The sequence below is a fragment of the Dipodomys merriami genome, unplaced genomic scaffold (genome assembly GCF_024711535.1).
Source record: "Dipodomys merriami isolate MVZ:Mamm:240054 unplaced genomic scaffold, mDipMer1.0.p SCAF_4, whole genome shotgun sequence".
In the NCBI taxonomy this organism is placed as follows: Eukaryota; Metazoa; Chordata; class Mammalia; order Rodentia; family Heteromyidae; genus Dipodomys; species Dipodomys merriami.
In genome coordinates this window covers 30,791,698-30,810,362 of record NW_027205603.1, presented here as the reverse complement: position 1 = coordinate 30,810,362, position 18,665 = coordinate 30,791,698, and the positions used below count along the sequence as shown (strand labels likewise).

The 18,665-nt window shown below is 41.5% G+C and overlaps 1 protein-coding gene across 1 annotated transcript; it reads left to right on the top strand.

Annotated features, from left to right (window-relative positions):
* The first annotated feature begins 236 nt into the window (after positions 1-236).
* Positions 237-18,435, top strand: LOC138806236 (epidermal retinol dehydrogenase 2). The gene is made up of 7 exons (XM_069991776.1): positions 237-367; positions 4,168-4,514; positions 8,233-8,364; positions 11,620-11,719; positions 13,334-13,478; positions 14,414-14,539; positions 18,167-18,435. The coding sequence occupies exons 2-7, from the start codon at positions 4,182-4,184 to the stop codon at positions 18,255-18,257; spliced, it is 927 nt and encodes a 308-aa protein (XP_069847877.1). The 5' UTR covers positions 237-367; positions 4,168-4,181; the 3' UTR covers positions 18,258-18,435.
* Positions 18,436-18,665: the final 230 nt, after the last annotated feature.

Genomic DNA, 18,665 nt, shown 5'->3' with positions numbered 1-18,665 from the left:
CACTATTTAAATGTAACCCCTCTGTACATGACCTTTAAAATAACAGTTAAAACCAGCTCTTAAAAATGCCTGTGCACCCCCATCCTCCTCGACCCAATTCCCACCTCCAGACTCTGCCTGTCCTTGAAAAGCCAGAAAACGAGGGCTGGGGACAGGGTGGTGGCCACGCCCAGGACGCCGTGGTGGCCACGCCCACTTCCCTTCCCCGCCCCGCCCCTGCGCAACCGCCCCGCCCCTAGACGCGGGCTTTGGCGGGCGGAGGGATAAATACTTGGTTCTGGCCGAGCGTCGGGAGTGAGGCGCTGGGGTTCCGGAAGCGCACCAGGCCGGCTTCTGCGAGGCGGACGGTGAGGGGAGTGTGTCCGAGGTGAGTTTCCAAGGTCCGGTGCTCCCAGGGAAGGGGGTTGACGCCCGCCGGCCATGTGTCCCGACCCCATTCTGGCGGTGCGCGGCGCGCGGGGCAGTGGCAGCCGCGTCGGGCTCGGGGCCAACTCCGGGACTGCAGCGCTTCCCCCGGGATCTCAGCGCGGCAGCTCTGGCAAGGTCTCCGCCCTACGCCCGCTAGCCCGCCGGCTCTCCCCGTCCACAACCGAGCCTGGAGCCTCCCCGGACGGCGGCTCTTCCGTCTGTGCAGTCCAGAGCTTGCTTGCACTCAGTCTGATCTCTTGCATGCCCCTCCGGAAATGCAGCTCTTTCCCCAGAAGCTGTCAGTCTTTCTGTCCTCCATCTCCATCTACTCCCTTTCCCCAGGTGACTTTACCAGGACGGAATTGCTGTCCTGTGTGCTGGCCTGGGAATCAGGTGGTGCTTGCTTACCTGGGCATTGAGTTAGCTCAGCTTTTGGACCAATAGACGATAGGATGAAAAACACCAAACAACTCCTCAGCCTGATTACATTCAGTAAAAAGCCTTTACAATAAAAATAGAAACAGGCATTTACTTTGGCTTTCTCTATAACCATCTTTCAATGGTATAGCCAAGAATCATGCATTCATATGCTATCCCAAATAACCGCCACAGTTGTACTGGATCATTATTTTGCGGTGTATCACTACAGTCTGGGCACTGTTCTGGCAGAGCATCCACGTTATGGTTGTGCCACCTGGGGAGCAGTGGGGGAGAGCATGGGCAGCCTAGTAAGAGCAGCAGTCCAGCCAGCTCCTCCCCCCTTGTCCAACCCATGTACCTAGGGGAGGGCTGTTAGCAAGGCAATGGCTACCTTTACTTTTTCCTTATTTGTTCATATGTTTTATATGTGCTAGTGGTGACAATATGAGGCTCCTCATACTTGGCCTGCATTAACTTGCTGACTCCCACAGTTCTTTGTGTGTTGAATAGTTGTTGTGTTAAATAGAAACCCCCCTTTTTACAGAAAGAAAAAGTACCGAGATGGAATAATTGTTTACCACAGTTGCAGAGAAAGTCACTGACAGATACAGAATTCTATCCCAGACTTTAATTTTTAGACATCACCTCCTGTGTGAGTGTCAGACATACACTGCAACCCCAGATGGGAGCCATTTCATGCTACCAAGCTCCTAATGACTAGGAAGCCATCTGCTAAGACAAAGACACACGTGTTCTAGGTCTGGTGGCAATGACATTGAAAGATTGGAGTACTGAAGTCTAGAATGCCAGGACACAGAGTTTTTAATCCCACTCAGGTCAAAGATGAGACTCCAAGCATCACCACAAGGCTGAGTAGACCTCTGTCTTGTCCTAGCCTGGACCCATATAGTGGGGCCACTATATGGACTCCATATGATGAAAGAGGACATTAGTGGTCTCTGGGTCATCTGGTGTGGGTTTTGTTGTTGTTGTTGGCACTGGTTTGAACTTAAGGCTTTATGCTTGCTAAGTAGGCTGTCTAACATTTGGGCTATGCCTCCAGCCCTTTCTGTTCTGATGACTTGAGATAGTTCTCACTTTTTGCTTGGACCATGAACCTCCTTGTTTTTATTCCTTTTTCCCTAGCTGGGATGACAGGCAGATACCACCATGTCCAGGCTTTTCTGTTGGTATGTGTATGCTACTCCATCCAACTGTTGGTTTAGATGGGATATCAAAACATTTTTACCTGGGATGGCCTGGAACTTCTCTTCCTATATGAGGCTCCTGAATAAGTAGAATTACTGGAATGAGCCACCACACCCAGATGTAAATTTTCTAGTAGAAGGAAGTACTGACAGTGCCCAGGCTGCTGTGTATGGAAGGTGGTCAGGGTACCCCTTCACTGCCTTCCCCATAACCTGGCAAGCCTCCTGTCCCCTTGAGTATTTACAATGAAAGGCTTCGGTAGCCTGAGAGGCTCAGTCAGCCCTCCTGGATTGCTCTGTGGAAATAAATCAGAGCAAAGTTGGCAGAGTTTGAGCCTGTAGCATCTAGAGCATGATGAACCAAGCACCCTTGGTTTGACTAGAAATCTCAGGCCACACAAAGCCAGTCTTATTCCCTAGATAGACCTGGATACACAGATCAAAACAACCTTGAGTCTAGAACTATCTTGTCCCCTTGCCAGCAAACCTACTGCCAATCTCTCTAATTCATGCCAGTCATCATTTGTGTGTCTGTTAAAAGGTTGCTTCCTCCCAAGTCCCAGTCTGGATCAGTTCTCCCAGAGCCCCTTTCCCTGTACCCCCCATCTGCATCCCCACATCATACCCTCCACATTTTGTGCCACTATGGCTTACAATGATGGGAGTTGTCCCTTTACATTCTGCCTCTTCAACTAGCCCAGTTTGCGCACCAGGCCATAGCTTCAGGACCCAATGTAGAAGCACCTGCGGTTTGAGCTCAGTAGTCATAATGAATCAGTAATTGTAATGATTGAACCAAGCTGATGCTACACTCATGAGCACAGAGACTCCAGACAGGTCACATGCATATTCTGTCTGGTTGTCAGTCTTATCTGTAGAATAATCCAGAAATCAAGTCTAGGTGACATCAATTGGTCTTGCCTACGGATCTGGCTATATGCCAAGCCCTCCTATAGATAAATCTGGCCATTGATGGTCAATAGCAGCCCACAAAGTAAAGATTTACTGCTGTCTTGTTCCTCTCCTTCTATATCCTGATCCCTGAGCCCTCATCTGAACATCTTCACACAAGGAAGTCCCTTGCCCCCTGAATAGTGTGCCTTCTGCTAAACATGTATTCTCATCCTGAGAAAATAAGACTTGTCTTCCCTTCTTTCTTAGCATCATATGAATTTACTCTCACTAAAGTATGAGTAACTGACAGCAGAATGCTAGAAGCCTGGAGCCTTTTTTATTCTAGGAAAACCTGTTGGATGCCTTCTTGGCAGTATTGTGAATCTGAAAAACACAATGGCATCTATAAAGTACTTCTCCTGAGCCAGGACCATAGAACATTCTCACAGCTTGTCTAAGACAGAGAGATCAGAAATCTCAATCTGTCCTGTCTTCACCTGATGATGTTGGGGAGTTGGCCTCTGAGGTCCTGGCAAGAAGTCTTATGGTGCTGAGGATGACTCAGTTTAACACATCTCCTCAAAAACTTTTATTTACAAACAGGATTTTATATCTTCCTCTTTTATTTCAGATTTTAAATAACATGCAAAATTGAAGAATCATAGTGGATAAGAAGTAAAAACCAGAGGGGCTGGAGGCTTGACTAAAGTGGTAGAGCACCTACCTAGTAAACACACAGCCCTGTTAGCCTTGAGCTGAAGAGCTGAAGGACAGTGTCCAGGCCCCACGACCAGCAAAGAAAATAAATAAATAAAAAATAAACACATGGCCCTGAGTTCAAATCCCAGTACCTCTAAAAAAATTTTAAAAATAAAAACTAGAAAGGTAGCAGTTATGTCCTAAACACCATAGTGTGGCCAAGATTTTGAACATAGAATCAGCCAATAGGTCTCCTAGTTCTATAGAGAAAAGTTAACTTGGACAAAATTATGAATCAATCCATTTGGGCATGGTAGTTACAGTTACTGATTAACAAACACTTCTATCTTATACAATATATAGTGGGTGCGCATACCCACACAGAACTTGAGGCAGCATAGGGTAGTGGACAAGATGTCGTCCTTGAGGTCCCCTGCCCCTGTGTGACAGGTGTTTAGATCTCATCTCTCAATTATGTATGTTCAGTACTTAAGAAGTGCAACCCCATGTAGTAAACAAGCTCTCTCTTGCTTTATAGGTATCAGTCTGAACATGTCTATCAACTTGGAATCAGTGAAGGAATTGCTTATTTTCTTAGGGAAATCACTCTTTAGTGTTCTGGAGGCTCTGGTTTTTACTTTAATCTCAAAGCCCCAGAAGAATGTTGCTGGTGAAATAGTGCTTATAACAGGCTCTGGAAGTGGACTTGGAAGACTCTTAGCCTTGCACTTTGCCCGCCTCGGGTCTGTGCTTGTCCTCTGGGATATCAACATTGAGGGCAATGAAAAGACATGCCAGATGGCTCTGGAAGCTGGAGCCACCAGAGTATATACCTATACCTGTGATTGCAGCCAAAAGGAAGAGGTGTACAGAATGGCTGAACAGGTAAGACTTATTGGAGACTTACTTGGTCTTACTTTGGTGGGTTCCCTATGCACATACTTGGCGAACATCATTGTCATTGTCCATTTGCCTTTCTGTCTCCAGTTTCCTGTACCTTACTATGGGAGGGGAATGTGAAATTGAATGTTTGAGTTTTTACTGTATACACAGTGATATACTAAGTACCCTACATGGATTGTATCATATCATATGACACTGTACAGTCAAACATCGTTGTTCCCTTTCCACAAAGAAGCACACAGAGGCTTTTGACAGACATGTGCAGCCTCCCTAATCAGTGGCAAAGCTATAGCTGCTTTGACTTTGTGGACTCCTCTAAGTTTTGCTCCCAATCTCTGTACTGTCCTGATGGTATTGACCCCCATTGCCCTGTAAATAGAAAGAGAATGAAGTGGAAACCCTTTTGAGGATTAAGAAACCACTTTTGAGGCTAAGTACTAGTAGCTCACACCTATAATCCTAGCTACTCAGGAGGCTGAAATTCAGAGAATCACAGTTCAAGATCAGCCCAGCAGAACAATCTGCTAAAACTCCATCTCCACAATACTTAGCAAAAAACTGAGCTAGCAGTATGTCCCGAGTGGTAAGACCACCAGCCCAGCAAGTAAGCCAAGTGAGCACCAAGCTCTGAGTTCAAACCCCAGTACTAGCACACAAAAAAAGAAATATTGAATACCCTGTCTAGGGTTGCCCATTTACTGTGCAGTTCAGCCCAGATTTGTACTTATATTTAGTCTGATATAAAATCCAGTCTGTATTTACCCCATACCTTCATTTCAATGTGTATTTTAATAATCATTAAAAAATCAGAATGCTCATTCTAAAGACTCATATATGCATTTGTTTCTTTAACAATTATAGAGACATACATATAAAAATTCAGGAAACCTCAATTCCAGTATGTTAATGGTGAGAAGGTCCTTAGCTCATAGAGTCACATCCCTCATCCTAATCCTCCTCAAAGGAGTTAAGTATTTATTTGCCCTTAAGTATTTATGTGCCCTTGCTCCACTTAATGCAGGGAAGAACCAAACAAGCCACTGCAAGCCACCCAACAACTTTACAACGTTCTTCCACAGTTTCAGATAACACTAGGATCAGGTTTTACTACTTGCTCACCTCCCGTTGGGAAGATTTTCAAATCCCACCCAGATGAGTTTTTGTCCTTCTGTTTTTCATCTTTCTTAGCATCAACTCCAATTACAAGCTGCTTAGGATAACCTGGAGTTCTGAATCTGACCAGATCTTATAGGTGCACACTGGGACCCTCTTCCAAGTGCATCTAACCTCCCAGCCTCATCTTTTTACATGTGAAGAACCCATCCTCTGACATATTGGTGCACACTAGCAACAAATAACATCTCAGCTAATTATCAGCAGTACCTGGTACACATCCAAGCACTAAAGTCCTTCCCCAGGTGCTAGGCAAAAGACTACAGAGTACTCTATAGATAACTACCTCCCTCTGCCCTGGGTCAATGGTTTTATTCCTATCCTAGATGCTTGGGAATCAAACATATCATATGACCTGCTCATCACTCAGCTTTTATTGCTCTGGTATCTTGGAAACGATTAAGCATAGGCTCTTCAAAATTCAGGAGAATCAAGTTCTTCCTCATTGTAAACCCACCCTTTCTACTTCTTATTCCGGATAACAGGAACATATACAGAATTAATATTCCCCAGGAGAGGACCAAGGAAGGAGTCTTTAGAGTAGTACATCTGTTTTGGTCTCTGTTGAGGCTTTGGAGAGATTGTGTCTGGGTCATAAAAAGTCCAGTGTTACTACACCATACCCTGGGTGGGAGGTTATTTTGTGCAATCCCATAAGAGTAGGCTGAAGCTAGGTCATGGTCATTTGTCTTTGAGACATCATGTAGAAGAATCCTGTCTCATGACTAAGCTCCTTAGATGAGCAGATAAGAGTCAGTTTGGCTTAGTATACTTCCAGAGATCCAGAGCCATGGTGTCCATGATCTCTGAGACAAGCAGATGTTTCCTGCTATCTGCTACTATTGAACTGTCTCAGCAGTTCAGAGTTAGATGCTGGCATGCATGACAATCCATGGGCTTTCTAGAATGTTCTTCATTTCATAGTGTGAGTATTATAGTGAGAGTCTACCTAACAAATACTTACAACTTATGTGTGAGCCTTGTGAAAATTGTCATACACAACTAACTGACATGAATTATTCTTTTCGGTTTTTCTGGCCAGTCCTGGAGTTTGCACTTAGGGCCTTGGCACTGTCCTTGAGCATTTTTGCTCAAAGCTGGGTCTCTACCACTTCAGCTACAGCTCCACTTCCTGATTTTTAGGTACTTTTATTGAAGGTAAGAGTTTCACAGACTTTCCTGCCCACACTGGCTTTGAATGACAATCCTCAGATCTCAGCCTCCTGAGTAGTTAGGATTACAGGAGTGAGCCACTGGCATCTAGAGACATGACTCATTCTTACACTGAGGATAATAATAAATTCAGGGGGAAAAATGAACTTGAACTTGTTGCATTCTGTCTTAAATATAACCTTAAGGAATACTTTCCTAACTAGTTAAATTTCCATGTCAAGCATGAACATTTTACTGGGTTAGCCTATTTAGCTCTCTTTAACGTAGCCCCTGGCTTTTCCATCCTTGACTGAGCCATGTCCTCACAACATCTTAATACTGGTTTCTGATTTTGCTTCTAGTAAGGTTGTTTATTGTTTCTACCCTTGACTTCCTATTCAAGTTAGGTTTAATGAAATATTATAGCCACTTGGCAAATCAGACTTGTAATTGTTATTTCCAGTGCTTTTGTTCTGAAAACAGAAGCATGAAATGTGATGTTCTCCTCCTGAGACCCTGTTGGCTAGAAGCAATGCCTAATACACATATGTACCATAATGCTCCAACCCAGGCCTGCCATTCCACAGGTGAGAAGATGGCAACTTTTACCTGATCCCTGTAATATACCTTCCTTGTGTCACACTACAGTGGCATAACTTGTCCCATACACATGCAGACATACAGCTGGAGGGTATGCCACCATGTACAAGCCTCCTGGGGGAGCATTGTAGCTACAGTGAACACAGCACCCCTCCTGTTATCAAGCCTGGAAAGATCATGCCCACTTGTGACATAATAGCCAAGATTATACAATCATTTTCTAGAGGGGAAAGATTCAGTGTTACAACAGAACATTTCTTTCCTACATAAAAGTGCTTTCATACCCGTTTGGCCGGTATTACAGCAACAAGTAGAACTCTTAGATGTTGTGCCTAATAGGTTGAGGTGAAGGGAAAGAAAACCAGCCTGTTGAGTAACCAAGATAGGCAGATTCTAATCTGTGTTGTGTGTTTAAAATATATGGTATCCTCCCTCTGTTCCCATCTCCACCCCAGCTCCATATGGGCTGTCTTCATCTCTATGCTCTGGTATTATATGTCTCCATGTTTCCACATTGATTAAAATGATATACTACTAATGCATAACACTGAACAAAATTTACTAATAGCAATGTATGAGGACAGCTGTAAGAATGAAAGGAAAGTAACATTTTAGCATTGCAAGCATCTGATCAGGAAGAAAAGCATCTAACTGAATCTCTAGGGAGCTGTATACTCCCAGGAAACAAAACAATGGGCTTTTAGAGTGCATGAATTCAGTCTAGAGCTTAGAAGGAATTATTATTTGGGTGGTCTCTCTCTTATTCTTCACACAGGTTAAAAAAGAAGTTGGAGACGTTTCCATCTTAATCAACAATGCTGGCATTGTAACAGGCAAAAAGTTCCCTGACTGCCCAGATGAGCTTATGGAAAAATCATTCGATGTGAATTTCAAAGCACATTTATGGGTAATTTTTTTATTGTCATAATAAGTATAAAGTTTACTCTGGCATTCTGAAGTTTTTCCTCTTGCTATTTAACAACATTGTCAACCTCTAGTTCAAGCACAGTCGTCATAATTGGATTTTCGAATGTTGTATAGGAGATGGAATGCAAGATGGTGTACAAGCTAGGCAAGTGCTCTACCACTGAGCTACACCTCCAGCATTGTCATTTTACTTTTGGGCTTTTTCTGGTCTCGCCATTTGTGTATTTCTCCTCCTCCCCTTCCCTGTCACTCTCCTTCCCTCCCCATGCTCCTCTGTCTTTTGAAACAGGGTTTCATTATGTAGCGCAGGCTAGCCTGTAACTTGAGATTTCCCTGCCTCAGCCTCCTAAGCACTGAGATTGTAGACTTGTGCCACCACACCTAGCTTCAGTTTTCTTCCCTTGATCGAACTGAATCTTCAGCTTAAGCAATCCCACAGCCCTCATAGTGGAGCCATTTATCATTTGCTGGCAAATGTTAGAGACTGTCCAAGGTGGCTCACATTTACAGGCAGTTCTCTATATGTGTCTGTTCCACATCCCTGATCCAACCAATCACAGATCAAAATTACATTTTAGGGCTGGATACATGGCTTGTGTGGTAGAATACCTGTTTAGCAAGTGTGAGGCCTTAAGTTAAAAACCCCAGGCCCTGGGAAGGGGAAACAAAGTAGGAGGCTACAATGCTTGATAAGAAATGTACTCATTATCATGCCCATGTAATTGTAACCCCTCTGTACAATATTTTCACAATAAAAAAAAAACCCAGGCCCTAACTTCAAAACCCCAATGCTGCCCCCCAAAAAAGCAATTTTTTAATTGTACCAAACAAGTACAGACATTTTTCTTTATCAATATCACTAAATAATATATCAACTATTTTAACAGCATTTACAAGTATATTAGGGATTATGACTAATGTGGTCATGATTTGAAATGTATTGGGAGGCTATCCATAGGTTATATGCAGGTACTATATAGAATTTTATGTAAGAGACTTGCACATGCATGGATTTGGTATCTCTGGAGGATACTGGAATCAATCCTCCACCCAGATACTAAGGGCTGACGTTATTGCTTAAAAGAGGTCTAGTCAAGAGCATATAGTGAGCAAGGTGCTAGTGACTTACACCTAACTAGTTACTCAGTAGGCTGAGTAGTGGTTCAAAGCCAGCTTGTGCAGAAAAGTGTGTGATATTCTTATCTCCAAAACACTAAAAAAATAAGCTGGAAGTGCAGCTATGGCTCAAGTGGTAGAGTGCTTGAAAGTGATTCCCTATTCCTAGAAGCTGGAAGAACATTCTGTCTTCTGCAACACTAGCTATTTACAGCTTCTTCCTATCATGCATGTGGGCTCTCACCTCCTTTTTCAGCTTGTGATCCGTTTCCAGCCTTGCTCCCAGCTGTTCACCCCCTGCGTAGAGCTCTCTCCTTCTGGATGTGTTCACTGAAGAGTTTTGAGCTCCCCCAACTCTTCCTTCAGTAGCCTTCAAATCTCATCTAGAGCTTATAGGTTTTCTGTTCCCTGCTTTCATCCAAAGTGTAATTGTTCTGGTGTTATTATTGGCGTCCTGTATTGTCTGTGGGGTGGGGAGATGGAATGATTAAGAACTTAATGTCCCTGAGCTTCCTACAGGAATTATTGCAAAGATTTGTTTCTACCTTGTGATAGATAGGTAAGTAGATCAATAAGAAACAGAAAGATAAATGTGTATGTAAATATTAATAAACACATAAAGCACAAAGTGCTTTGAAACATAAATTATATGTATGAAAAACAATCCAAAAAACAGTTAAATACGTGTTTAATATACATAAGTGTATATATTATATACATACACAGATATTATATATCTGTGTAAATGCATATGTATATACACATTTATTCTAGCTGTCTATCTATCTATATAGAGCAACCCTCTTTACATTCTATTCCTGGGACTCTCAGGTCCTTTTCCTCCCTCTATACTCCCCCCATCTCCTTCGTGGTCTCCCCTTTCTCCCTTTTCTTTCTTGTCCAAGTTGTTCCTAAATGTTGATATATTTCTAGCTTCTGTCCTCTCAGTCCACTCTTTCTGGGCAAATGTTCCTGTATTCTTATGACCCCTGCATGTGACCTAATTGCCCTAGTGCTCAAGAACTACAGGATTGCAGAGCTCCAGCTTGTACTGGCAGTGACCCAGCTGGGAGGTAGAGACACTCATCCTGAACCCTATGCAAAGTGCCCCTCATTAGGCTGTGCTGTTTTTTTGTCTTTCATTTGCATCTTCCACTTCTCTTTGAAATCATGCAAAGCAGGCAACTGAAGAAGGTGTGGACTCTCTTTGTCCACATATGTGCTTAATTACTTCTTTGTTGCCTGAGACATCCTCCTCTAAAACACTTTGTTCTCTCTCTACCTCCTTTCTCCAGGTTCTCAAACAAAAGTGAAGGTGAAGCCAGGTACTAGTTGCTCACACCTGTAATATTAGCTACTTAGGAAGCTGAGATCAGGAGGATCACAGTTTAGAAAATTCTAAGAGACTCCAATTAACCAGCAAAAAGCTAGGCTGGAGTTATGGCTTATATGGTAGAGCACCAGCCAAGCAAACCAAGGTGAGAGTGGGGCCCTGAATTCATACCCCAGTACCACTACCAAAAAAAAAAAAATGAAGGTGTTCTACAGGACTGAGATATAGTCTTCATTCTGTCTTACTAAAAAAAACACTCTGTTTTATCAATTAAAATAGTAAAACATTATTTAAAATGAGCTTAGAGCAAAGTGCTCTTCTTCAACAAGAGCTATCAACAAGATGTCCTGTGAATAGTATTCAGGAAAACTTTAAGAACTTTACAATTCAAAATTAAGGTAATGGGCATTGGGAGAAGAGAGATAGGAACAATATACACTTTATCTTATCTTACATTTCTGTTATTGTTCCTTGGATGGTGCTTGCCACACCTAAGATTTTCCTATACTACTTTGAATATTACATTTCTAAAGAAAAATGGAAGCAAAACCAAAAACTAAAATCTGCATACATTTTGTTTAATAATACTGAAATTGTATGGGAAGAAATGAGCAAATTAAACATGTTAAAATGTTTAAGACATGTTTTAAGTCTGTATATCCCAATACTTGCAGGTATTTTTATGAGCTAACTACAATTTTTTTGAATCACAATAATCCTAGAAACATCTGAGAAAATCATACAATGTGCTATTAAAGGTTACATGTTTTTCTTTGCCCTCCTTAGACTTACAAAGCCTTTCTTCCTGCCATGATTGCTAAAAACCATGGACATTTGGTATGCATTTCAAGTTCAGCTGGATTAGTTGGAGTAAACGGGCTAGCAGGTAACGAACTTCCCTGTTATCTTAACTGTGAGTAATAGTGCTGAGTAATCACTATTGATTTCATGTCCTAAAATTGTAAAAGTGAATAAAGGTAAGTTAGACACCCATATTTCCTGTCAGTTAAATTTACAGGAAGCCAGATTGCACATTTGGGAATCATTCTTTTTTTTTTTTTTCTTCCTCTTCCAGAAGAGTCCTGAAGTGGTATCCCTTGCTATGAATTTAGAGGCTTCTTCCAAGAAACCTGAAATTGACCTTTTGCTTTTCCATTGATGGAAGATCTGCAGAATGTGGTGGGGGGATCATTTTCATCTCCTTTGTGACACCTACTGGCTTGAGAATAGCAAAGAGATGCACTGGGATCTTTGAACCTTGGCTGCAGTGGCCTCTCACTGGTTAGACAGCTGATTACAACAAAATAAGTCCTGAGAGAGCAGTTTCCTAGATGGCTCTGTGCCGGCAGAGGGTACCCTGGCTCACTTCTCAAATACAAGTTTTTGAGGCTGGTGTGAGCAAGGCCTTGAGGATTCCTAAGATCTCAGGGCATCTGTTGTACTGGTACAAGGTACTTGGCTTCCTTTTATGGTGCTAATCTCTCTAACAACTGCAGTCTTTTCTGCTTTAAACACTTTAAACCTTTTTATTCTGACCAAACTTCAAGTTTTCAAATTTTTCATTCTGGCTTTTTGTTCTCAATTGTAAGTCTAGGTTGGCCACCCAGTGGAGCCAGGCATACTAATCATGCCTATAATCGTAGGTGATTGAGAGGCAGAGAAAGGAAGATCAGGAGTTCAGGGCCAACCCTAGCAAATATTATTAAGAGCCTATCTCAAAAACAAGCCAGTGTGGTGGTACGGTGTAGTAGAAGTAGAATTATGTTCAAGACTAGCCCTAGGTTTTCTCTGTCCATATTCTATAAATTTTTCAAAGTTTCTCCTGCAAAATAGTTGCACATTAACAGGTTAACACAACAACTCCACTTTATAGCACTAATTTCCTCATTAACTTTTAAGTTGAAAGGTTTATTACTTAAAGTGTGACATCACTGAATAATTAGAATCATCATTTTCCTTTTCAAAATTATTATGTTATTTACTCCTCACATTAGTAATATGAGAATTATAGTTAGAAATTTTAATCTGAGGATCACAACCCATGTTGAACTCTCTTGCTTAGCTTCTGAAATCTCCAATTATCCACCAAAAACCAGAAGTGAAACTGTAGCTGAAATGACAGAATGTCAGCCTTGAGCAAAAAAGATAAGGGACAGGGTCTAGACCCCTGAGTTCAAGCCCCACTATATGGTATGTATATGTATACACATACACACATATTATAAACATACACATACACACACACACACACACACACACACACACACACACACACACACACACACACACACACACACACACACACACACACACACACACACAATGCTGTCCCAACAAAACAGTGCTGACAGTCACCTAAGCTGTTGGAAAAAAGGAGCCAATAGACATACTTAGTGCGAAGTTGCTGTATATCTTCAGCTTATAAAAAGTCCATTATCTGAAGTGAAATGCAGTAAAGTCATGTGCACTTTTATACATTACCATTGTTTGTCTCTTTCAGATTATTGTGCAAGTAAATTTGCAGCCCTTGGATTTGCTGAATCTGTGCTTCTAGAAATGTATGCCCAAAATTACAGGGGCATCAAAACCACAATCATATGTCCATTTTTTATAAAAACTGGAATGTTTGAAGGTTGTACAACTGGGTAAGTATCCTTTTTATTTCAAAGAAATAAAAAAATGACTGGCTATCTATTGTTCTCTTTTTAAGAGTTGTTTAGAAGATATTTTATCCAATTGAGCTTGATTTATAAATGGTTTCAAACTTTTTATTCTGCATGTTTGTGTTTACAATGGTGAATTGAATGCAAATGATTTATCAAGCCAAGTCTAGCTAGTAGCCACTCTGTAGTTCCACATCTGCTTGTTTGTCTCCCAGGCTGTCTGGCTACCGCTTCTCTCTGCCATTCATGGTGGTCCCAAGAAGATTGAAAAATCATTGAAGAAAAATTTAATTCAGGCTTCTATGCCACAATACCATACACTCTGTGGCTGGAACAGGAGGCTTGTCTTACTCAGTTCTGGAGACTGAGAGTCAGTCCTATATCCAGTGTCTGGTGGAAGCCATCTTCTCATTACTGTTTCCTCACTTAGCAGACAGGAAAGGTGGGGGAAGAGAGAGACATTATCTCTTTCTCTCATGGCTCTTCTGCTAAGGAAACTAATCTCATGCATGAATGTTATACTGTCATGACCCAGTTACTTGCCAAAGACCCCATCTCCTATTACCATCTCATTGAGGGCCAATGGACATGCTCCATCACTAGCAGGCACAAATGCCCAGTTCTGTACCCCCTGGAGAAAAGCAGAAAATTTGCTTTCGGTGTCTTGCTTTACAACATTTTGGCCATTTGTTCACTGTGATTTTACATAGACATTTACTTGTAACATCAGTATACTAATTAGAATCGTCATTTTCCACTTCAAATTTTAGTTATGCTTGTTACCACACCAGTCATGAGTAAAAATCTAGAAATAGATCAGCTGTGAAAGAAAAAGGAATGTGATGTCTTAAAACCTTTAATCCCTTACTTGAAAGAATTATTTTTTATTAAATTTATTTTTTTTATTAATACTTTAGGTGTCCTACTCTGTTACCAATTCTGGAACCTGAATACGCAGTACAAAAAATAGTGGAAGCTATCCTGCAGGAAAAGGTGTACTTGTATTTGCCAAAGTTTTTATACTTCTTGATGTTCTTGAAAAGGTAACTACTTCTATTATTTTCCCAATTTGCCAGATGATGGTTTCCTTCAGATTCCACTTAACAGATTATTTGTATCTGTTGAATTAATGAATTTTAGAGAGGAAGTTCTTTAGATACTATGAATCCATCTTTGGACCTGTTCTTTGACACAGTGCCAAATTTGCACTATAATAGGTCCCCCAGTCCAGGAAAAGGGGACCACCATCTGTCATTTAGGTATTGCATTATTGTCAAAATGAAGTGGAGTTACAGAATGAGCTGTGGACAGATTACAAATACTTTTTTTTTTTTTTTTTTGGTCCAGTTGTGGGGCCTGAACTCTGGGCCTGAGCACTGTCCCTCAGCTCTTCAGCTCAAGGCTAGTGCCCTACCACTTGAGCCACAGCGCCACTTCTGGCTTTTTCCTTTTTGCTTATGTGGTGCTGAGGAATCGAACCCAGGGCCTCAGGCATACAAGGCAAGCGCTCTACCACTGAGCCAACTTCCCAGCCCCTACAAATACTTTTTAAAGATTTTTTTTTCTTGTACCCATCATAAAACAATCATGTTGGGCCAGCCACCAGTAGTTCATACCTGTAATCCTAGCTACACAGGAGGCTGAGATCCAGAAGATCATGGTTTGAGACCAGCCATGACAATCTTTGAAGATGGTATTCTATCTCCAAAATAACTAGCAAAAATCCAAGCTGAGGTATGACTCAAGTGGCAAAGCCTCAACTGAGCAAGCACAATCTCAAGTTCAAACCCCAGTACCAGCAAGAAAGAAAAACATCATTTGGAATAGAAACCATACCCACGCTTCTTCCAGTGCAAGGTCCCAAAGTCAGAACCAATCATCTAGATACCTCAAAAACTTTTAAGATAGGTAAAGTTAGCAGGAGAGAATCAATTTGATTTGTAAGATTAGAAAATTTGAGGAAAAAATTTAGAAAAAAAAACCCACCTCTTAAAAAGAGAGGACAAAAAATTAAAATAAAACAAATAAGAAAGAAAAGAAAAAAAGAGGGCTAGAAGCTGGACACCAGTGGCTCAAGCCTGTTATCCTAGCTACTCAGGAGGCTAAGATCTGAGGACTGAGGTTCAAAGCTGCCTTGGGCAGGAAAATCCACGAGACTCTTATCAACAACTCCCAAAAAAATCAAGAAAAAGAAAGAAAGAAAGAAAGAAAGAAAGAAAGAAAGAAAGAAAGAAAGAAAGAAAGAAAGAAAGAAAGAAGAAAAGAAAAAGCTAGAATTATATCTCAAGTAGCAGAGCACTTCCAAGCATGCTTAAGGTCCTGGGTTTGATTTCCAGCACCATAAAGGGATTGGGGGATGTAAGAAATGCTATTGCTGGCTCTTCTGTGCTCTCCATTGGGTATCAGTAAGGAAAGTCATCAGCTGTAGCTTATGAGCATTTGACCTAGTTTGGGGATGATAAGTACTGAACTGCTCCACAGGTTCCTATGCTCACACTGTAGACTATGAAGGGTTATCTATTTCCACTTCCTCATAGAAGTTCTCCTTTACAAAGAAGCACATTCCACTGTCGGTCCACTGCCCTGTGGTGAACTGAAACTGGTCACTTACCTGTGTTTGATCCCTTTGTCTACAGCTCCATGTATAATTTCACTCCTCTGGACAGTAACTGATCTCTAGTTATTTGAATACGGGCATTATACTTCATGATTACCATATGGCTAATAGCCACTGCCCTATGATAGTTTCTTTCCTCATTAGCTAGTTAACCTATTTTGCCCAATGAACCAAAAGTCATTCACATCCTATCCTTTTTCCAGGCTTCATCTGTGTGGCTGGCTGAGGCCTTGTAAGACATTGACTGTAGTTTTAAATGCAAGGCTCTGATCCTGCTGTTTATAAACACTGTGACTCAGTATCCTCTGTGTTTCTTGAGCCTCAGTTTCCTCTCTATATTGGAAAGATATGTTAGTGTGTAACTTGGTTTCTGCTCTGCTTATTGGACAGTATATATATTCATATCACAGTAGATATTTTTTGCCTAGTAGCAGATTGTATTATAACAAAGCCAACTCGAATACATGAGGCTTAATTTTTCTACTCTGAATAACTGTAGACGTTACATATATTTTCATGGCATGTTCTTTTATTGTAAGTAGAATTATTATCTCCAAGTAGCTGCACAAGGGAGTTTCAGTCCAATAGGTCAGTTTATGAGTACAGTGCATCTTGATCAGTGTCACCCATTCCATCATCCTCTCCCATCACTGCCAGCCCTACCCATCCCCTCAAGTTGTCAGTCAGCTGCTAGTTCCATTTTCTCACATGTACATTGAATATCTTGTAATTGTTTCATAGTATATTGTAGGCCATATTAGAGAGAAGGATAGATAGTACATGAGAAGGCTAGATTAATCAGGAAGGGTCTTAGAGAAGATCACATCAATCATTCAACAAACATGAGAGTGCCATTTGTCACTCACTATCCTGGGATCTGAGGTTCCAGCAAAGAACAAGACACACAACAGTCTCTGTCATTCTTGGTTGGGTGGGTGACAAGGAAGAAACAGAAAAAAATTAAAAGATAAAAAAATACACATGGGCTATAAGTGCTGTGAAGAAACACAAGCCGGAGCCAGATGCTAACAGCTCATGCCTGAAATCTTAGCTATTCAGGAGGCTGAGATTGTGGATTGTGGTTTGAAGTCAGCCTGGGCAGGAAAGCCCATGAGACTCTTATCTCCGGTTAACCCCAAAAAAGCCACAAATAGATCTGTGGCTCAAGTGGTAGAGCATTAGCTTTGAGCAAAAAAGCTCAGGGACAGTGCCCAGGCCCTGAGTTCAAGCCCTAAGACCCAGCACACACCAATAAATAAATAAAGCCAGAACAATGAATCTCAGAAGGCTCAGAGAAAAGCAACTTGAGATTTAAGTGTGGTACTGAAGCAGTTAACACTTGACCAGATTCCAAATGTTGGAGAGCACTAGAAGCACACAGTGATTCTGTTGTGTCCACAAAAATGGATAGTGAGTACAAGATCCTCTTTTGTTACCTGACCCATAACACAAGTCTCAGATTGGTACTTCCCACATCATCCTTTTCCTCACTGTCAAGAGTTGACGTCAAGATCATCAGGATTTGAGTGTGCCATCTGAGGGATGGTCCCAAGTATCTGTGGGCTTAAGAGGGCCAAGTTGGGATGGAGGTGATAAACTGCCTTAGTTTTGTCTTGCTAAAAGACTTAGCAACTATTGTATCTCATGCTCACATAAACCTCTGGTGCCCCTGTGTTACACTTGAGTAAACTGAGGTCTGCAAGCTAAGTAAATTGCCTGAGCCAGGACTGCAGCCTAGATGCATGTGCTACCAAACATGTGCCTAAAGATTCCTTCTAGTCACCAGACAGATAAGGGAGTGGAAACAAATGAGAACTGAAATGAGTTAAATTAAATAGAGCCAGAAGAGCTAGAGAGGCCTTGAGTAAGTGGTTCCCATAGTCATCTTGCATGGACCAGGACTGGTGATCCTGAAGCACGAAGTAGCCTGAGAATATGTGATGAGTGCATGAATAAGTGACTTCGTCTGTGACAGGAAGTGACAGTTTTCAACTGAGTTGTCAAAGTTGTTTTCATGAATGATAACCAAGAAAGTTTATTCTGTGTTCTCTAGTTTCTTACCCATCAAGACGGGACTGCTTATAGGTGACTATTTGGGCATCTTCCAAGCAATGGATGGCTTCATTGGGAAAAAGAAAGTCTAGAGACCAGTTATATGGCTGATATCATCTGAGATCCAATGTCACTTCATACTTACTTCAAAGAAGAAAAGTCATTATATCCTGTGGTAGAATGTATCTGAAGATGAATACTAGTTGTATTCTGCTACCTGGACTAGAGTTTTCAACTGATAACCTTCAAAAATAATACTATTATCTCCTTTTTTGATTGAGTTTTGTTTTTATTTTTGGTTGTTTTTTTAAATAATAATAAAGATAGCCCGCATTTGTCATTTCCATTTGCAACAAATATGAGAGAGAAATGGGCTTCTTGTATGAGCTGCCTTAGGCTTTGGCTGTTGGGAGGGTTATCCCCATAGAAAGGTTGTGGGTAAGCCTGCATGGGGAGAGGATGCACAGTTTGCCTTTCTGGAGGGAGGACATTCCCGCCAG